The 19,869-nt window shown below is 35.6% G+C and overlaps 5 protein-coding genes across 12 annotated transcripts; all 5 read right to left on the bottom strand.

The window, feature by feature from the left end:
• Positions 1–2,242: 2,242 nt before the first annotated feature.
• Positions 2,243–6,216, bottom strand: AT4G15430 (ERD (early-responsive to dehydration stress) family protein). 2 transcript variants are annotated; one of them, NM_001160765.2, is made up of 12 exons: positions 5,822–6,216; positions 5,289–5,635; positions 5,043–5,198; positions 4,819–4,954; positions 4,626–4,727; positions 4,423–4,542; positions 4,258–4,338; positions 3,828–4,168; positions 3,500–3,745; positions 3,099–3,423; positions 2,785–3,018; positions 2,243–2,689 (listed from the first exon to the last, which is right to left on the bottom strand). In NM_001160765.2, the coding sequence occupies exons 2-12, from the start codon at positions 5,600–5,602 to the stop codon at positions 2,462–2,464; spliced, it is 2,283 nt and encodes a 760-aa protein (NP_001154237.1). In that variant the 5' UTR covers positions 5,603–5,635; positions 5,822–6,216; the 3' UTR covers positions 2,243–2,461. The 2 variants fall into 2 exon arrangements, with proteins under 2 accessions (NP_001154237.1, NP_193278.4); NM_117632.5 differs by having other exon boundaries at positions 2,312–2,692; positions 5,822–6,106.
• Positions 6,217–7,663: 1,447 nt separating this feature from the next.
• AT4G15420 (Ubiquitin fusion degradation UFD1 family protein) lies at positions 7,664–10,414 on the bottom strand. Of its 2 annotated transcripts, none has more exons than NM_001341043.1 (3): positions 9,812–10,414; positions 8,193–9,464; positions 7,664–8,097 (listed from the first exon to the last, which is right to left on the bottom strand). In NM_001341043.1, the coding sequence occupies exons 1-3, from the start codon at positions 10,361–10,363 to the stop codon at positions 7,867–7,869; spliced, it is 2,055 nt and encodes a 684-aa protein (NP_001329347.1). In that variant the 5' UTR covers positions 10,364–10,414; the 3' UTR covers positions 7,664–7,866. The 2 variants fall into 2 exon arrangements, with proteins under 2 accessions (NP_001329347.1, NP_567465.1); NM_117631.3 differs by having other exon boundaries at positions 7,685–8,097; positions 9,812–10,091.
• A 325-nt stretch (positions 10,415–10,739) lies between these two features.
• On the bottom strand, positions 10,740–12,165 carry RTL1 (RNAse II-like 1). Of its 2 annotated transcripts, none has more exons than NM_001341042.1 (3): positions 11,668–12,165; positions 11,197–11,340; positions 10,740–11,085 (listed from the first exon to the last, which is right to left on the bottom strand). In NM_001341042.1, exons 1-3 carry the CDS (start codon positions 12,130–12,132, stop codon positions 10,825–10,827), a joined length of 870 nt encoding a protein of 289 aa, NP_001328413.1. In that variant the 5' UTR covers positions 12,133–12,165; the 3' UTR covers positions 10,740–10,824. The 2 variants fall into 2 exon arrangements, with proteins under 2 accessions (NP_001328413.1, NP_680697.4); NM_148331.6 differs by having other exon boundaries at positions 11,668–12,126.
• Positions 12,166–14,032: 1,867 nt separating this feature from the next.
• Positions 14,033–16,894, bottom strand: ATB' GAMMA (Protein phosphatase 2A regulatory B subunit family protein). 5 transcript variants are annotated; one of them, NM_001341040.1, is made up of 4 exons: positions 16,858–16,894; positions 16,386–16,769; positions 14,919–16,252; positions 14,089–14,844 (listed from the first exon to the last, which is right to left on the bottom strand). In NM_001341040.1, the coding sequence occupies exons 3-4, from the start codon at positions 16,107–16,109 to the stop codon at positions 14,467–14,469; spliced, it is 1,569 nt and encodes a 522-aa protein (NP_001319948.1). In that variant the 5' UTR covers positions 16,110–16,252; positions 16,386–16,769; positions 16,858–16,894; the 3' UTR covers positions 14,089–14,466. The 5 variants fall into 5 exon arrangements, with proteins under 5 accessions (NP_849390.1, NP_567464.1, NP_001319948.1 ...); NM_179059.2 differs by lacking the exon at positions 16,858–16,894 and having other exon boundaries at positions 14,033–14,844; positions 16,386–16,785; NM_001341039.1 differs by having other exon boundaries at positions 14,095–14,844; positions 14,919–16,769; positions 16,858–16,878.
• A 106-nt stretch (positions 16,895–17,000) lies between these two features.
• On the bottom strand, positions 17,001–19,080 carry PUX5 (serine/threonine protein phosphatase 2A 55 kDa regulatory subunit B prime gamma). Its single transcript, NM_117629.4, has 4 exons — positions 18,452–19,080; positions 17,914–18,205; positions 17,701–17,796; positions 17,001–17,600 (listed from the first exon to the last, which is right to left on the bottom strand). The coding sequence occupies exons 1-4, from the start codon at positions 18,946–18,948 to the stop codon at positions 17,220–17,222; spliced, it is 1,266 nt and encodes a 421-aa protein (NP_567463.1). The 5' UTR covers positions 18,949–19,080; the 3' UTR covers positions 17,001–17,219.
• Positions 19,081–19,869: the final 789 nt, after the last annotated feature.

Raw genomic sequence — 19,869 nt, 5'->3', positions numbered from 1 at the left:
TATTTGAGTTTTTTTCATATTCACCAGATTGGTCATGGCTTGCGTTCTCAATTTACTTAGAGAAACTCTGGAAGCTCGGTTATATTTGATTTTTTTATTCAATCTAATTTCTTTCATTTGATGTATTTTAAATTTTAAAACGAATAGTTTAGCATGCAGTAGTCCTAGACTTTAGAAGCATGACATTACTTGTGTAAATTTTGTATTTACAATTTGGAATTAAGAACCATTAATGGTCTTTTTTTGGTAAAAATGAAACGATTATTTATGTTTTTGTTTAACTGATAATACTCAGACACTATGAATAATGTTTAGTTACCACTTAGCGTTTAAGAAACAAGAAGAAGCAAATTCTAGGCGATTCAGTTCAGAGCAATGTGAGAAAGAGTTGTAGTTCTAAACAATGAGAATAACTTATTAACCGAAGACAAATATAAATTATACGTACAACTTAAGAATTGATAAATCATAACAATGACAAAAATCTTATAAGCTATAACTTTTGCTTCTCTCCAAATATGTAAATATCCTAGGATTCCACCTCCAGCAACCTGAAGCAAAGCCCATTTCAGAAATTACCCTAAACTAAAACACTTTCGACTTCAGCTTTCACGACTCAGAAGACATGATTTACGTTTTCACTATGAGCATATATGGAGAAATTTTTAGAATGTAATCAACGAGAGAGAAACTGATGAGAAAGTTTACTAGCACTGAAAAAAAGAAACCCAAGAAACATAATTATGGTCCCAAGTAAGTTTCAAGTCTCAACGACACATTTGTACTAACGCTTTACATGGTCCCTGAGTCATCATTCCTTTTATAATATAGTTCCAAACACTGCACCATCATATTGTACCAGCTTATAAAGGGACTTTACATTATTGAACACAACCAAAGATAAGACTTGATTCTGGGCCAATCACGTCGATATTGCTATGCATTGTGATACATATATATCTATCAAGAAAAGATAAATCTTAAAAATTTACGGACAAAAAAAGAAACATAAGTCTTCGAATGCAGAGATACCACAACCTTTGATATAGACATGAACTAGACAGAAATCTTGATATGTCTATAACTACAAACCTGACTAGTACTATGACTGAGTCGTTCACGCAATGTTCTAACGGTGGATAGTAAATTGTCCAATATGTACATGTTCTATCTCTTCTAACAATCAAAACATTTAGTATACTTCAATAAAAACTGAAAAGCTTATAAGTAAGGCTAGATATGCATGGTTGTAGTTTTTTAAAATTTTCTTTGGTTTGAGTTTTTCAACAACCCAATTCTTATTACACGTTTTAGATTTTTAGCGAAAATAGTTTCCGTTTGTTTTCAATCATTTCTTGAGAAATTGGTTGGGTTGACTAAATCAGTCCAGAAAAAATTCATTTAGTTTATTAATGTTGATCTTCTTTATATGATATGATTCTGAACAATTATCTAAATATTTTAGTCGATGTGAAACGTTACAAACACATTTTTTGTCAATTAGATAATATATGTCTGTTTTTAAAAATTCAAATCACATTTATTTGATATATAATATAATTATTCAAATATTTTCAAAAAAACAAAAATAATAGGAAAATCATAATTTTAAATCTTAATCAAATCTTTTAAATATAAATATTATTAAATATAGAATATCTGGTATATGAGTCAGATAATATTTAAACCGATCGATTAATTTTTTTATGAACAAAATCTACAAACGGGTGGAGCATCTCTAAGATCTCACAGTATTTTGCCCCATCCGTCAAAAACTCCATGCAAAAATACTAAAGATATAATATTTGGATATTCTTAAAGGCCAGAGGCCCATAATCAAATTTTGATATGGGCTTGCTTACAAGTTACAAATAGTAATAATCAAGTAAAAACTTTTCATTTGTTGTAGGACGATTATGACTGATAACCTCGGTTGAAGCAATTTGATTCTGGAATTTTTGTGTTCTTTGTGATGTTATTAAGATTCCAAGAGGTATGGAATCTGATCTGTAAAAGTTGACATTTTGGTGACTGGTTTGTGTTCTCAAGGGAAAGTGATTTATAAGTGTTTGATAAAATGTCTCAGAGAGTGGTGTTTCTTCTCTCTATGGGACACTTATCTAGTTATCTGTATGCTTTGTGTGACTGACGAAATGGGCATTGCTCTAGATTTGCATAGAAGGATGATTGCTACAGGATGCAGCCATGCAGGAGTACCATACTTACTTCATTAGATGGCATTGACCTGAGGATTTATAGAAGTCATGACCTGAGTATTATCTTTTCTGCTTTTTGTAATCATATGATACACTTCTAACAGAAACTTCTCGTATGCTTTTCCAAATGGTATTTTTTTTTCTTGCATATAATACAATCGTATATATGTACATTTCTTCTAATGAGAGGAAAACTTGTGTAAGAATATAAAAGAATCACCGTTAAAGGTAGAACAGAGCAAGGATTAGGGTATTTCACGGCAGCTATCTTTGCTAGGCAAAGGAGTGTTCCTCCATGACCAACGCTTAGTGGCCACTAAATCCGGAGGTGACATATCAGACTCCAGCTTCTCCTCGGGCTCTGGATCTTCTCCAACCCTGAACTCCGGGTGGGCGTAGGCGTCTCGAAGGAAAGCTTTGAGGTTTAAGTTTGGTTCACGTATACGGTCCAGTGTATCTTTGATCATGGCTTCCTGCTTTGGCTCGAAACAAGAAAAAGGTTAGCTTACACGCTTTACGTATAGCTACTAGAGATCTTCAGTTATTTCTGTTTTTTGTATTAACTGACCTGTAACGGGTATGTGACAAAGGCAGGTTGGTAACGGTTTTTGCAGTGTTTGTGGAACCCGATGGTCAGCAACGGAAGCACAAGCAGCAAAGGAGTGGACTTAGAAGCGTGTTTGGTGCTTAGAAGACCCATCAAGAGCAGCTGTGAAACAACCAATGCGGTCACAACACGCCTGTGAACGTCAGGCCAGAACTTCCCTGCGCTCTCATACTTTTGGTTATACACATTTATAACCTGCAAATAAAGCATTCATTGTTACTTAACAATGCTCGAGCTTTGGAGGAAAAAGGAAGCGGAAGGTTCAGTTATTTCACCTGATGACGGTACACTACAAAAGCCAGGCCGAAGAAGACGAGGATAAAAGGGAGAAGGATGGGGCTAACTGCTGCGTAAACAAGACCAAGAAGGAAGTAGAGTTGTATTTGAGGCTCACCAGTGTTGAATCCTATGGTTCCAGGATCAGTTGCTTCTTCCCTATCTTTTTCGGTTCTCACGAGGAAGGAGTTCTTTAGATGATAGATTATGAGTGGCTTCAACCTCAATATCTCACCAGCAACACCAGCCCATCCATCCACCATTATGTATGTTATAAAGAAGGTCGCTTTCATTGGAATCGAGACACCAATTGTTTTTGGAATACTGCAGAAATGAAAAAGTCAGAAAGATATGATATCTCTCAGTGAAATGCAGACAAAGAAAGGTCTAAAGAACATACTCGTTTGCAGACTGGTTAAGGAAACTGTTGAGCTGTTGAAACGCAGTCCCGGTGACTATGCTTCCAAGGAAAACATTGATGAATTGGAACATGTAGAATCTAGTTGCAGCTCTTCTTTCTAATGAGGATGTGCTGACAAAACCTTCAAATTTGGACATCTGCATGAGTATTCTTGGGAGGAAAAGGAGGAAGATCTTCAAGGCGATTCCGGGAAGGAAACCTTGGATGATCGACTTTAACAATTTCCTGTTCACAAAGACCAAAAATGGTAAGAGACTTTATCTACTAGGCAGCGGGACAGAACATGTTGAGATAGACAGAGACATACACTTCTATAAGGGGCTTCAAGAAAGGAAAAGCCTTCTCTATGCCTTCGATGTTGGCGAGTGACTGTACAAATGCTATTGGTATCATGAAGAAGAAGGTGAGGAAGAAGTATGCGACGCCGACTATGAGCCTCCTTATCTTAAGGTCTACATATGGCAATGCCAGATTGTCATAGTAGATGTCACGTGGCTCTGCAGCCCACTCAGTTAGCCATTCTGTTGGGTTTCTTGTCTGTTGAGTTTGAGCACAAACCGCTGCTCCCCAACGGCTCTTGAAAGATACAAAAGCTGCAGGCACTATGGACTTTGTGCCGGTCCTTAACCTCTGTTTCTCCTCAGATATCTGAAACATCCAAAGAAAGTTTGATTAAATATGTTGCAAATGAGGTTGGAGAATAAAAGCAATAGGGTAGAGAAGTTAAAATGCTTTACTTCTCTTGTTAGACCCTCAACGACGGACGTGTAATATTTGATTCCATCAGCTTCTTCACCACAGCAGCCAAGAAATCCCATCTACTTATGGACATTGAAATGAGTCTTAAGAGAAACAGCAAATGAGAAAGTTAAGCTTATGTGATTTGCAAATATGAGTTTTACCTTTATTACTGGCCTGTTAGATAGATTCCTCATGTGTTTGTTTATATTGTAATCAAGCAGGTTCTGCATTTGTTTCCTCGTCAGAACCAATTCCGAGAGTTTGGTTGCATCGTGGACTGCCTGAGTTAAAAGCAGATCAACCATCATCAACTCAGAAATCAAGTCAGAGATGTATACAATAGAAAATCCAAAGATGATTATACCTGGAAAGTGAGATAGTGATCTGGATGATTGACTTTGAAGAAATGTTCAACAAGTTCACATATTGATTCATGAGGATCTGCAGGAATGTTTCTTACCAGTACCTAAGATGAAGACAGTTCAACAAGTTTCAGCTATGGGGAAATGGTTTTGTCATAGAGTAAAAAACATCAACAGGTAGCAAAGTTTCATTACAGTGAACTGGTTAGGTCTCCTTTGATCATTTGCAAGAAACTGTAGTCTCATTAAAGCTATATTCTGGTACTCTCTTTTCAGGATAAAGCATGTCCAGAAGGTAATCGCATAAGCCATACACAAATGCACCCAAAATCTACAGAAGATGAGGAGGAGGATCCAGTGAATAAGTAACCATAATGAAACAAAGAAAAAGCCACCAAACTCGGAGAAGTATCTCTTACCTAGGTGACCCATTTGGTATATTTGATAAAGAGAGTTTATCAATATCACTGAAACTTATATTGGAATGCCTTAACCGATCCAATCCTTTGTTTGTCCAATTAACAGGAACCATTGTTGTAAAAGCAACACAAGCTATAGGGAAAAAGATCTTGAGCCTGCAAATTATCCATTAAGAACTCAAATCTCTTAAACCAGAAAAAAAAAAGAAGAGGGCTTGGGGGATAGATCAGTATATATATATATACCCGAGTAAGTAGATCCTCAAGTAGACAACAGAATCGAGTCCAGCGTGATCGACGAGTTCCGGTTCTGGCATTTTAAGTGCTTCAGGCATCCAATTGAGGAAACGAATATAGGACCTGAAGTCCAAATTGATGAATTTGCTACCAAAGCCACCAGTTTGTATAGAACTACTTCTTAAGCCCTTGAGATACCATTTAGGGAAATAGACTCTGTCATTTACTGGTTGAATCCTGAATATAGCAAAAGCTAAGAGAAAAGCAAATGCTGTGACTATATTGATTGCTGCTGCTACTCCAATATCGTTTATTGTAGCCATGAGACTGTGAAAAAGAAGATACTACTACTCTTCCTGTAAAAAAAGATTCAACAGACACAGATTCAGACTTTGCAAGTTGATGTAGGAAATTTCCAAAAAATCTCAACTTGCTCTGTTTTTTTGTTTGACACAGAGAGCATCCAAAAAGAAACATGAACTATATGTCACAGTCACAAACAACACTGAAGAAAGAAAAAAGATCAGATTCAATTCAAATACCTTCTAGAAAAGCTAAAAGACAAAGCTTTATTGCTCTTGTAAGTAACAGAAGAAGAAGAAGAAACAGAGGAGGAAGAAGAAACAGAGGAAGAAGAAAAGTTTGTATTTTTGGAGAAATTAATGAGAAAAATTCAGAATTTTTTCTTGCCGGGTATTTAGGAAATATGTTCAAAGATCATTCGACTAAAAAGATTACTGCAAATTTATTGGTTTATAAATCCGTGAAGAAAAAAGAGAAAAATAAAGTGTTGAGGAGTTGGCAAAATGTGAGCCTTCTAAGTTTATTACAGTGAACTATGAAAGAAAGAAAGAAAGAAATAATAAGATGCTCTTGCTATGAAACTATGAAAGAGACTCAAGAGTAAACTAAAACCGTGACCAAAAAGAAGATGACAAGAAAACTCAATAGTAGATGGTAGTGAGCTTTTTGGATTTTGTCTGGTAACGTTTATTTCCCTTCTAGAGAAAAATATTGGAAATTTTTGATTTGTTCAGTGGGTAAACAACTAGTGGCTATGGTTATTTTGGTGTTTTTGATTCCTAATCTAATGTGTTTAAAATACGTGGATAATATAAAGTTGATGGACACTTCAAAAAAAAAAAACCTTTATTAGTTCTTTTAGCAAGTGTGAACATGTTTGAAAAATATCACAACCACTATTTTTGAATTTTTAAGGCATTTTTAATTATTTGTTTTTGGGTGGATAATTGAAAATTGTAAAGGTGACGAAGTTTTTTTGTTTGTAAGAAAGTGGGTCCGAATCTACTCTCTTGCCAAAAATATAAATTTAGATCCAATCTTCATTATCCGTATTTTAATATCGTGGTTATTGCCAAAACTTATCAAAGTTTTTTTTTTTGTATTTTATAAAATAGAAACAAGCTTGTCGGATATGTTCATTGCATTGTGATCGTCATCGTGATCAATAAGTAAATCTATCTATCGTAATCTTGTGTGTTACGGCCTTATGGGTGAATATGTTCATTATGAATATGGTGTACATTACGTAGATTCGTTTTTCGTGAATACTAATGATACAAATAAAATTGTTTCTTGTAACTTTTTTATTGCTCCCTCGTCATAAATATTTGTACCACAAATAAACATAAGCTAAAATGATAGGTACTATACTCATTATTATAGAGTTGATATTTGTCAAACCAATATTTGCATCGTTTGTGTTTTCTAAGTTGCATAACAAAGAATAAACTTCAAACTAATGTCATCTATGTCATTAATTATGTTTCTACCACTACTAATGTTTTGTAGTGAACTAGTGAATAGTGATGGTAATAAAGTTAACGGTGGAATATCTTTTCAGCTATCACTAGCTCTTTGAATACATGTTTCCAGCCATAATAAAAGGTTAGGGGAATATAAATAATTATTAATTAGATATTCGTTTTACTGCTTTTAAGAAGAAAGATCTGGATCCACTTGAATTAATCAAGAAATTAATTAGCATTATAATGGTTATAGCTAGTACTAAATAATGCGTGGTCAGAAGTTAATCTAATACTTGAAGGGACATTTGTTGGTGATATAAGGATTTATTTCAATTTTAATTTTTTTTTGTTTCAAAACTTGTTTTGGTAACTTGCAAAGTACGAAAGCTCTTCCTCCTTACTCTATTTTCAGCCACAGAAGTTGACTTAGAGAGAAAATAGAAATCATACATAAAGAAACTCTCACCAAGCAACTTGGTCTCTATTTTCCTAAAACCTTTCTATTAAACAATCACTCTCAATCATTGTCGTGACTACTTCTGACCCACAGTAATAATACTTGCACATTAAGCATCATTGTCTTTTTTTTTTTTGGTCGTTGTATATATTGTCGACATTTTTGGTAAGTCAAAAGTTGGACAATTTAAGTCTCTGGGCTCTACTAAATCCATACGTGAAAATATTTCGGATTGTGACTTGAAGAATCAAATGGTGTCATAAATAATACAAATGGTTCGATGCTTCTCTGTTCAAACATTTGACACTTTCAATATTACAATCAGTTTTCAATAACAATTGGTGGAAACCGGATACAGAAATCAGCTACTCTTGCCATGAACAGCAATCTGGTGAATGTCCATGTCTTTGAGCATCACAGATCGACCACATGAGTCGCATGGTGCAGTTCTTGAACCACAAGTACTCTCATGTTCAGACATTCCTCTCATCCTGTCTCTAGTATCAGCTGCAGAGTTACCCGCTTCCACCATATCTCCACAGAATCTACACGCGATTAGGCGAAGAGGACAATCTTTCCCTTGATGTTGAACCTGCAACAGAATCACAATCTCATGTTAATTTACAAGTTCTAGCACAACAAGGTAATGAGAACGAACAATGATTGCAACCATTTTTATATACGCACCATCTGTTCTTTCTCAAGTACTATTCCGCAGCCACAAGTGAGTGGTTCATGGAAAACTTTTAAATGTTTCTCCATCTCTGTTGGCTGCAATGCTTTCCCGCATTTTTCACAGTGCAAATGGTTTTTCGCCTCTTCGACTCTGAGAACGATTCCACACCCGTGATGGTTACAAACCACGTTGTGTCTGCTACAGTACACCTCGTGCAACGCGATACTCCTGCTTGGAATTGAATGCTTACAGTTCCTACATTCTACTGTATCAACATCTGACGAAGATGATACAGCCCGTTCCCCAACCTTAGCTCCATCAATGCTTTCTTGGACCAGTACTGAGACCTGGTACTTGACTGTTCCTTTGAAGCCGTAAACACCTATACTGTAAGTCCCTGAGCTCAAAGCCCTCTCCTTTGATACCAAGATCAAGGTCTTTGAACCCACGTCGTGTGAAGACCACTCGTGTTGATTAAGAGATGGAAATAGAACCGGGTGCTTTGACACATAGAGATCCGTATCCGCTCCAACTTTCTCCACATCTACCTTTACAATAACTTTGACGCTTCCTGCCATTACTTTTTCTACAGTAGCCTCGTCAATCACAAACTTATAGTAATCATACCGACCTTCCTCAACTGTTCCAGATTCAGATTTCCCATATTGAAGCGGCTTTAGCACATGCTGATTCGGTTGATCTGAAACTATATCTGGACTAACAATATCAACCTCAATGTCAGTCTCCAGAACCGAAATGCTAGTGGCAGGTCTTAACTCAAGAACCTGAAGCTTGTAAGAGACCTGCCCATAATTAACCAAGAGAACATCGTCTAAAGAAAGTGTAGCATGTTGACGAAGAATAGTTTCAAGTATTGCTTTATGGTTAGGCAAATCCGAGAAACCAAGGTTATCAGGTTGAAGCTTCGCGTAACTGCCTTTAGGCAATCGGATATACCGAATTTCCACCAAAGGAACATCCATTGGATCATGCGTTGAAAACAAATTGCTCCACACATGTGGAGGAAGTCCAATAGTGCCATCTTCAGCAGTAAACTCAAGAACACCAGAATGTGTTGTCTTTTTATTATCCGCATGGTCAACAACAGAGAGCTCAAAATACAAAGGACCTTTATCGAAAGCTCCTTGATCAGACAACTCAGTAAAACATGATGGTGGTAGTTTAATCTTATCTCCATTTCCTTGAAAAGAAACAGCTTGGAAGACTCGTTCAAACACTATTCCATCTCCAGATACTAAACTCTCTTGCATATGTTGATCAGCCTAAACACAGGACAATAACAAATCATCAGAGAGAGAGCCCTCCATAAGTTTCACATCAAGCTACCAAAACTAACAACAAACTATGAACTTTCAAAGCAAGATGGTCAATGTCAAAGTTATATGCATCAAAATCTACAATAATCCCCAAATGAACAATACCCATTTGTAATACATATACGAATCTGGTGAACTAGATTAGAATCACACTGTTCTACAAAATCAAAATCCCAATTGCAGAACCTACACAATTTTACGAGGAATCCAAAAACCTAGGAGAGCATTTACCATACAGAAGAAACGCAAAATTGTCAAATTCTAAAAACCCAGTAAGAATAGAGATAGAGGACCTTAATCTGGGCTTCGATGGCGTCAAGTCTTCTAGCTCTTTGAGCAGCTTCAATGGCTTCGCGTTGCTTAATCGCAGCTTCCTTTGATTTCTTCTCGCGTTCGAGTTTCAGTTTCGCTCTTTGCTTCCTCTCTCTCTGCTCTCTTTCAAGCTTCTCTTTCGCTGATCTAAGCTCGAAATCCATTTTCTGATGATTCGAAATCTGTAGATTGGTGGAAGAAAAAGAAAAAAAAAACAAAGGAAAGAGCTTCTGATTTCTCTTGTTCTTCAAGAAAAGCTTTAAGAGAAAATTGTTTTTGTGATATTTATTAGTCAAATAAAGAGTATCTGGAAGGATCTGGGCCTTTCTCAAATTCAAGCCCAACCAAGAAACCCCAGATTTTTTATATTGTATATTTGTATTGCTTGCTGAAAAAGTTGTCATTTTGTTGATCTGAGTATTTGTATTGCTTTCCATCACTTGTGCATGCGTGAAGGTATTAACCCACCTTGTTGAATGCGAACTTTGTTTTCCTTTATGAACATACTTTGATACTTGTTTGTCTACGTACATCCGATGTCTTCTTATAAGTAAAAGTATACTTATTTGTGCTTGTTACATTGTGTGATTGGAAATCTTTGTATTTTATGAATAAACTATATTTACTTTTATGAATAAACTATTTTGTTGTGTGCTATGCCATGATCAGAGGTAATATGGGTCTCTAACCAAGATTTACAAATGATATCCTATGGTTCTCGAGTAACACTTATATATGCTTATAACATTTGGCTAGGTTCATTCACATCATTCTATTTTTTCCTTTTTCGTTTTTTTACGTCTTTCGCACCATTCATAAGAAAAATGAAATGATGAATTTGAATACAAGCTGGTTAAAATACAAAGACAGTACATATTTCTTTATGTTTTCTTTTTGCCTTTTTTTTTTTTAACAAAAAGAAAACAGAAAGATATTACAATTTATACTGTAAAAATTTATAAAAATATAATTTTTCTTTTTCTTTTCGATATATCTAAAGGTCTCCGAAAAATTTAGCAAAATTGTCAATAGCATTTTTTGCAGCGAAATTACGAGCAGTTTCTTTCTTGACAGGATGGTGACCACATCCAACAAACTTATCCTCAATATGGAAACAATAGGTTTGATTTTCTTCCCAAGTGTCTTTGGACGTCAATTTCAAGTTCCTCTTCTGACACATCTCATTGAGTTCTGTCATTGGATGGCTCTTCATTTTGTCTAAATGTATTATTGGCTCCAACAATGGTTTTATCACCTATCAACAATGGTTTTGTCAACAATGGTTTCAACACCAAAAGAGTCATGGATTAATCGATTGCCTTAGTCTAGTAGCTAGATATTTATAACTAAATGTATAGTAAGTTACCTTCCAGACGGTCTCGGTGGAGTTGCAGTCCATGAAGATAGCTCCAATGGTAGACTCTACTATGTCTGCTAGAACTTTAGGAACTTTTAAAAGACCATTTGAATGTAATGGATATTTTTCCATGGCTTCCACAAATTCTAGTATCTGCATATAATAATATTGATTCACATATTACACACAACCAATACAAACGTTTTTATTAAAGATTATTGTTGGTAAATTTCTAATTAGGCCCATGGGTTATGGAATAAACTAACACATTCATTGAGACAAATTGTGGATGAAAGTGATATAGAGAATGGGAAAAAAAGGTTGACAAAGTTTATTTTCCATGGATTTTAATAATGAACCAAATTGCAATAAGACATGATCGAAGTAATTAATAAATAAAAATTTATAAGATTTGACACGGTTAAATACTAGGGATTTCAAAGATGATAATTGAGTAGGGTTTTTAAGAATGTAACTTACTTGCTCCTCAAGCAAGGGTTTCTTATGACGGAGATAGCTATAGAGTTGGTGATTTACAGCGACCCGTGCCAATTTCTCGGTATCTACGTTGACGGCTCGGAGCTTGGTCAACGGACCAGGTGCTTCTTTAGGGTAGAGCTTAATAAAATCATAGATTATACCCATATTTAGGATCGAATCTCCTAAAAGTTCTAGGAGTTCGTACGATTCACTCTTGTCATCAACGTAACTAGCGTCTGTGAACGCTTTCAGCAACAAACTCTTGTCTTTGAACTTGTAATTTAAGATCTTCTCCAAGGATTCGATCTCCATAAGCTGGTCCGGATCCGCTGATCCGATGGTTTTGGTGTTATCTTTACCGTCGATTGCGTTTGAGAGTTGCGATCCCATAGAGACAAGAGGTGGGTTTGAGGAGAGAGAGATATGTCTTTGGTTAAGTTTCTGTTGTGTTTGTGTCTTGTTCATCTTAAGTCTTCGGTTATGATACCCTTTTTATACACGTCTTAATATATTTGGTATGACTTCTTCAATATTGTTATAGTTGTCAATTGTCATCCTTCTATTATTTTAGTTATTAAATATAGTAGATTCTCATTAATTTTTAGAAGATTTTATAATTGTTTAGAATTGGTCGTTATCACAGCAGATTTTGACTAGTTAATTACATATATATCATATACTTCCTCTGTTTGACACTTCAATACCATTTTAGGTTTTTTGTTTTTATATCATTAATAATATTACATTGTATTTTAAAAGTCAAATTTTATTTTTAAAATCTAGTTTATATTTGCAATGAAGGTTTTATCAATTAGTGATAATAAATTGCTGTTTTATATCTTAAATAACGAAGGGTATAATATAACTAGAAATTAAAACGGAAACTCCCACGTGTTTGGATTTTGGTTTAGATACTTTAATCGAAGCGGACTTGCATAAACTCTTGCTAAAAAACACTTATTTACTAAATCCGAGTATCGATGCGACGATACGGCGATGCTATTAAAAAATAGAAATTAAAAATAGAAAAAAGCAAAATAAAAAGCAATATAACAATTTTGGATATTAGTGTTTTTTTAATACAAAAATAACAATTATTCCAATTTAATACTAAAATAGATAAAAATATTTTGAAATGCAAATTAGGTTAATTTACAAATCCTTTTAGGAATAAATAATTTATAAAGAAATGAATTTGGGATGGAAACGGAAAAAAAGAGAAACAAAATAAAAGTTGACTTTGACTTTGTAAGATTGGGTTGCTGAGTAGTCAGTCCGTGGGACCGGGACAATGAAATTGAATACCACTCATTGACTAAGAACAAATTAGAATAATGGATTGGATTCATTACCATACACAATATTTGCAAAAATAATGTGGTAATATTTTTCCGTAAATAAATTAGATTTCACGATTTTTTTTAAAAATACATCGGTAATTCAATTTATTTTTACACTATCTATATATACATTTTTGCAACCATTTTAGCAAATAAATCCTGGACTTGAACTTATTTACAATCTAATGCCATTAGCATTAAATCTTTTTTCCAAAATAATTAATTTTATTTTAAATTTTTGATTTAAATAGTCAATCACATTATCAATCAAATTTAATCCCAACAAAATTCAAATCAATCCCTTAAAATTAGCATAGACATTTGTTAACAATATTTTAAAACAAAGTTTTTTGTTAAATAAATATTATTCTTACTAACCGTTTTTTGTTTAAATAAATAAATTTTGTATTTAAACTTATTTACAATGTCATGTCACTGACATTAATTATTTATTAATGAAAATATTTAATTAAAGATTTAAATCTTCTAAATCCTTGCTTTTAGAGTTATTATGTCATTACCTTATAAGCAAAAATATTAATTTTTTAAATATTATTATTTATATATTTAAAATTTATAAAACATTATTAATATTTAAACTTATAAAAAGTTTGATATATCACAATTTTTTAACATCATTATATAATATATAGAGTTTAAAAAAATCTTAATTTTTTCTGTCACATTTTATGATTCAAAATTTTAAAAATGAACATATATTAACCAATTGGCAAACAATGTGTGGGTTCAATGTCCTGCATCGACAAAAATATTTAGAGAATGATTTATAAACATATCATAAATAAGATCAATATTAATATAAATAAATGATTTTTTTACAGGACAGGTTTGGCGGGACGGGTTTGGCAGGACGTTACTTAATAACAATTGTAAACTATAAAATAAAAATATATTATAGATAGATACAATTTGCAAAAAAAAAATTATACTAACTTTAAATTAAAATCTAGTGTTATATATGATTTTTGTATTTTCTAAAACTCACACGAAAAAAAACATGACTTGTTTACGAAAATGCCGTTGCATATATACCGAACCAAACCGAGATTCGATAACTTCGGTTATGATTTGGTTAGTAGGGGAGCTAAATTAATGAACTTCAAAGCATAAAATACAATTCATTCCACAATACAAATACGAATAATTGTTTAGTCGTCCTCTCAAGAACTATATCTATAAGCCATATTTCTTACACCTCAGATTGTTATTCAACTAAGAGCTGAGTAAGAAAAAAAAAGGATCAGAAGCAACAAACAATTGAACCCATGATTCCATAAACCTGAAAAAAATGTTATAATTAAGTATTCACTGATGATATTGCCCTTCTTAATCATCGTGCTTAATCTTCTTCAAGGACTGATCCTGATGCTCGAACGGATCGATACAATTCTGCTGGATTGTTTGAAAGTATGTCTCGGTGATAGAGAGCAGAAAGTGTTCAACTACCCGAAGTTTTACCGGTTGCAAGAGTAACTGAAGATGAAAATCGGGGGACGAGCACTGCCTCGTTGCTTACGGATTTCGAAGCTGCTAACTCTTCCAAAAGCTTCCATGTTGCTTCTCGTTTGGCTACAACCTCGGTTTCATTCGCTTCATCTTCTTGGAACTTGGCTAAGCATTCATCAAACAGAATTTGGTCTGTCTCTGCCATTACCTTTCTCACATTCAAAGTCAGACTCTGAACTGCTTGGTTCCAATGCCCCCGTGTGTTTCTCTCCATAGCCGGGAACACAATGGGCATTATCACTTTATGGTTTTGAGTAATCAGGTTTCTTATGTGATCGTTGTTCCATAGAAATAGAGCCCTTTCAGCCACCTGACAAAAGAAGCAACTTTGAATATAACCTGCAAAATTGCGAGACTATATGAACAACTTATCGAGAGTCGCACCTGAAAATGTGAACTGTTGAGGCATCTAGCGATTTGACGAAATAAAGGAACCATACATCGCTGAAACTCAGCTGCTTGAGTTGCTTCCAAAACTTCTTCCAACTCTCCAAGAAACATAACTTCCTTTGAACTATTAGTCACAGGCCAATACTTTAGAAGTCCTCTAATGACCGTATCAGCAAGCTTGAAGTCTTTCTCTACAAACTGAACAATGCAATAAGAAAGCTGTTGATGATAAGCAGATGCACATTTAGGTCTGTGGAGTGGAATCAATGCCCGGATTAGGAAGAGCTTATGCTCTTCTTTTAACGGTAAAGCGAAACCGTTGATTATACTTCCTAGTATCTCAAGCAACTCTGCAATACCGTTATGCTTTTCGGTTTCAAAAATGAATCTGTAGAAGATATTGTTGATCGCCTTTCTGATAAAGGGTCGGTGCACCATGAATTTCCCGTATATCCGATGAAGAATGGTCTTTAGATATTCCCTCTCTCTCTGGTCTTCAGAGTCAAACAAATCCAAGAGCTTCAAGACAAATGAATGGTCAATATATCTCTTTGCAAGCTTTGCATCAGTCATAGGCGAGGCCACAAATCTAAGAAGAAGCTCATAGACAACTTGAAGATGAGGCCAAGCCGGCTCTAAAGCAGGTTCCTCATCATCCACATCAAGCGTTTCGAGAATCTTACTCTCGTGATTCGCAGAAGGAAACGTCCTGAAAAGATTAACAACAGCCACTTTCGCAATCTCTTGCATTGCAGCATCACTCAACTTTGTAGAAACCGTTGCAATATAATCAACAAGCTCAAGCAAAGTCTGTCTCTTTATCTCTTTCTCTCTCAGATTCTTCGACGGATCATTGAAGTCGAACACAACGCAACACATACTCAACTTCTTGATAAACAGATTAGGTTTCTCCGAGGTAGGAACATCTCTAAAGCTTGGCAATGCTTCATAAACTCCATTGACTTGATTGGTTCTGTTAGAGCTCGTTGAAGAAGGAGCAATAACAGTTCCATTTGCTCCATTCGAATTCGATGCGGATGATTTCGAAGAAGGCTTCGAGATACTACTAATACCCGAATTGGGAATGTAATATGAATTAACCCCACCTTCTCCGTTTGGATTCGAGTCATTATGCGAAGATTTTGAAGGTTTTCTGGGCAATTTCCCAAATATCTGTTTGATCATAATTACAGAAACCCTAAATTATCTCCCCACAAAAGGGCCAAAACCCTTCCCTTTTTTTCTCTACTTCGCAACAAGCCTAAACTAAACCAGTAAAACCCAAAAGCTTTGGTTCTAAATCAAAACCCTAATCATTGAACACAGCCCTGCATGTAGACAAAGCCTAAATTCATAATCGGAAACACAATCTCATAAACAGAATCAAAGATTAGCTTAAGAAGATCCAGAGAAAACAACAAAATGTAAACTTTGGAGAGAGGAGGAAGAAGAGGAGCTTACAAATGGCAGATGAGTAGAGAGAGAGATCTGGGCACTGGAGATGAATGAAATCAAGAGAAACCCTAAGAAAATGGCGAGCTTCAAGTAAAAAAGGAAGGATCTTTGTGATAAACCCTGTAAAAACAGCTACTTTTTCTCGCCCTAAACTGAATCGAGAGCAGAGGAAAGAGAAAAAAAGGGGAAAAGGCAACGAAGCCCAGCAAAGAGAAAAAAAAAATCTGGGAAGTTACAGAACACACAACACGAAGATTAAGGTTGTAATGAAAACTAAAATAGGAAAATAAATTAATAATTGTCCTTCGCTATCTCTTCCTCTGTAGATTTTCACTGTAAATCTCAATATCTCTGGCTTTCTTTGGATTCCGAATAACAGACATTATAGAACTGTTTACAAAAAAATAAAATTAATTTTCCAAAAAAAAGGTTTTGAAGAGAACAAGGAAAATGACAGATGGGCAGGTACGTTAATTACCATTATGTCCCTGATATTAGGAGAGCGTATGTGTGTGGAATTTATGCAGAAGCTGGTCAATTCGTCAATTCACGAGTCCAAGGATATAAGTAATTTGCTCATTGGATAATATTTTTTCGATTATTCTTTCTAAAAGATATGGTAGTAGCTAGTCGATTGAAGAAATAAATAAATTATGCAAAAGCTAAACTGCTAAAGTTATTAATAAATCTGAAGAAAAGAGTTTGATAAATCTACGAAAATCCAAAGCCTCTAGAGCGTTGACCAGATAGTTAGAGACTAAAGTCAACGATCAGGTTCAAAAACACAAAAGCAAAAAAAAAAAAAGAGAGACATAAATCGAAGGGATGAGTTATGTAAGTCTAGAATTTCTGGATGACGACGGCATTAGCTATACCAGCTTGCTCGATGGTTTGGTCCAATTCTGTCAATTGTTTAGGAGGGAACCCCATGGTTAGCAACTGGTACTCTTTGGAGCCACCGGGTCTAGAAGCGTCGATAAACCCACGTACATCTCTGACAGTGTGGTGGTTGTTGAACCTGGAGACAAGGCGTGTTCCGTCTGCTAATCTGAGCTGGATAGAGGTTGTCGGTGCTGCTGGATCTACAACTAGCCCTCTTGATGGTGCTGGTGCTACGTTCATTGGGGCAGATGAAGCTTGTGGTGCTGAACTTGAACCAGATCCGCTGGCTCCTAGGGTTCTTCCTACACCTTGGAATGGATTTTTAGGCTTTGGTGGTTCCTGTGAGTCAAAAGATACAGACGTTAAAAGAATCCTATGAGTGGCTTCTCCAGAGAATAGGTTAACGAGATTATTATTGATAGATGGGAATGAGACTTACGGTGAAATTTTCTCCACGCCTGACCAGATCGACATGAACAGGGATCTTCTTATCTGCTGGTTCGAGTTCGCTGGGGCACTCTGACCTTGAGATGCTCTGCAAAAGACAACATATATATTAGGGATTCAAAGACTATCCAAGTGAGTAAAGACAAGTATCAAGCTTGATTTCCATGGAATTGTAGTTACTAATTAGAGAAAATCTGGACATTACATTCATAAAGGCTGCGTTTTCAGGGTCACTGAACCCTCTTAACGGACCATCATTAACAGTGAAACCATTCAACCAGAAAGTGATGGTGTGCATAATCCTTTGAGGCTGCTCTTGCTGTTGTTGCTGAGGAGAAGACGAAACAGCTTCACCAGACAACAAACGCGCAGCTCCAGTGAAGCTTGTAGAAGCTGATCTTGATGGTTCAACAGGTCTGTCTACAGCTGACTGCCTAGCTTGGTCAAAAAGTTCATCAACATCTTTCACTTTCTTAGGATCTTGTACCATCATCCCACTACAACACATTACACAATCCAAAAACAAAACTCTATTAGCGACACAAACATACACTTTCTCCAGCTATATAAGAATTTCAAGAAAGACAATTCAGCTACATACACAAGATATGGTCAATCCCTAAACTATCATTGATCTACGCACATTGCTCAAGTTCATGATCATGTTGCCCTAATTCACTTTCTCAACAGTATTATCATCTAAGTATTTTCCAAACTATGATCAGATCTGTTGAAAATTGTACCTCTTTTGTCCACCGGTATAATACTCATTAGCTTCATCCGAATCACTGCCCTCGCCATCAGCCGGAGAACGGTTCAGATCGGCGAATGTACGGATATTCCCAGCGTGTTGACGACTCCTAGAACTCCGAATTCCCGACGGATTCTCAGTTTCTTTATTCTCTCCAGCACCGCCTCTCGATCGGAGACCGTAGGGAGCAGCGCGAGAAGACGGAGAAGCAGATCGTGATCGGGAAGGAGAGGGAGAGGTTTCAGACGGAGTGTAATCGGGAGAGTGAGATTGAGAAGGAGATTGTGCACCGGCAATAGTAGAAGAAGGTGGTGGTGGCCCGGTAGGGTTTGGTTCGGCGGCTGCGGCGGCATCGTTATCGAGGAAAGTTGAAACGGCAGCGTCTAGATTCCAAGTGTGACTTTCGAGGAAGAAATTAGCTTCTTCTCTTGATGAAGAAGTGATCTCGATGAAGGAGTTTATCAGATTCTCGTTCGTCTCCGTCGCCATCGTCTTCTCGAAGCTTCTTCTGTTGCTAGATTGTTTTTTTTTTCTTTCGTAGCTTTCTGATTTTTTTCTTTCTACTATTTTAATTTTACTATATATATGTAAATATTTTCCTTTTTTCACCGTCAAACTTCTCTCAAGTCTTAACAACATACGTTTCGAATAAACGGTGATGTTAATGGGCCCAAAGGCTTGGCCTTTTAGCCTTACAAAAGGCCTTTTAGTATATAACAGCTAAATTTTCAAGGAAGCAAACTGAGAAGAAACCACATTTTGTTGTTGCCTTTGTATAAATGACTCGTCGTGTTCATTGATCATTAGGTTCGGATTTATCGAGGAACGTCAAAGAGTGGTCGGGGAAAAGAGTCTACTAACCATTGCTCTATCCACATGTTCCGATTCTGTGATAGAGACTTGTAAAAAAGTGTATGTAGAAAGAGAGCATTTTTGAAGTTAGAAATCGAAAACTAGGAACTGGATTTACTGTACCCTTCTGGATAATGATGGTTTGAGATGTGTTGATTTTTTTTTTTGGCGTGTTTCTGAACAATGTGTTTACTAAGTTGGATATTGAAAAGAAAAAAACAGCTAGATATTGAAAATTTAGGAACTAGACTTACTCTATGTTTGTTGAGGACTATGGTTGTTGGAGATATACCAAAATTTGATAATATCAATATTCAATTTCAGCAATAGTTTCTTTGTGTGATGGCATTTAGTTGATCCAATTAGCAATTACTGATGGAAAGTTTTTGGCTTACTAAAATTCAACCATTAGTCTAACCTCACTTACTAAAATGCAACCACTATTATTTTAGTGAGGTTCCATACCCCCTTTTTGAACAAATCATTTTGACCATTTTAGTAATTTTTGGACTAGGGCTCAGTCTCATATTCGATGTGAGACTTTTAACAAACAATCCT

Source organism: Arabidopsis thaliana, chromosome 4 (assembly GCF_000001735.4).
Source record: "Arabidopsis thaliana chromosome 4, partial sequence".
Classification (NCBI taxonomy): Eukaryota; Viridiplantae; Streptophyta; class Magnoliopsida; order Brassicales; family Brassicaceae; genus Arabidopsis; species Arabidopsis thaliana.
Note: the sequence above shows the minus strand (reverse complement) of the source record. Positions and strands in the feature narration are given on the sequence as shown.

Coding starts and splice junctions, on each gene's coding strand:
- PUX5 (NM_117629.4), bottom strand. CDS start 18,948: ATGGCGACGGAGACGAACGAGAATCTGATAAACTCCTTCATCGAGATC. Junction 18,206..18,451: donor TATACCGGTGGACAAAAGAG/GTACAATTTTCA, acceptor AATGTGTTGTAG/TGGGATGATGGTACAAGATC. Junction 17,601..17,700: donor GGCGTGGAGAAAATTTCACC/GTAAGTCTCATT, acceptor TTTGACTCACAG/GAACCACCAAAGCCTAAAAA.
- AT4G15430 (NM_117632.5), bottom strand. CDS start 5,602: ATGGCTACAATAAACGATATTGGAGTAGCAGCAGCAATCAATATAGTC. Junction 4,169..4,257: donor TTGAGGGTCTAACAAGAGAA/GTAAAGCATTTT, acceptor TGGATGTTTCAG/ATATCTGAGGAGAAACAGAG. Junction 3,746..3,827: donor TTGAAGCCCCTTATAGAAGT/GTATGTCTCTGT, acceptor CTTTGTGAACAG/GAAATTGTTAAAGTCGATCA.
- RTL1 (NM_001341042.1), bottom strand. CDS start 12,132: ATGAACAAGACACAAACACAACAGAAACTTAACCAAAGACATATCTCT. Junction 11,341..11,667: donor AACCCTTGCTTGAGGAGCAA/GTAAGTTACATT, acceptor TATTATATGCAG/ATACTAGAATTTGTGGAAGC. Junction 11,086..11,196: donor CCACCGAGACCGTCTGGAAG/GTAACTTACTAT, acceptor CATTGTTGATAG/GTGATAAAACCATTGTTGGA.
- AT4G15420 (NM_001341043.1), bottom strand. CDS start 10,363: ATGTACGTAGACAAACAAGTATCAAAGTATGTTCATAAAGGAAAACAA. Junction 9,465..9,811: donor CCATCGAAGCCCAGATTAAG/GTCCTCTATCTC, acceptor TCCTGTGTTTAG/GCTGATCAACATATGCAAGA. Junction 8,098..8,192: donor TACTTGAGAAAGAACAGATG/GTGCGTATATAA, acceptor ATTCTGTTGCAG/GTTCAACATCAAGGGAAAGA.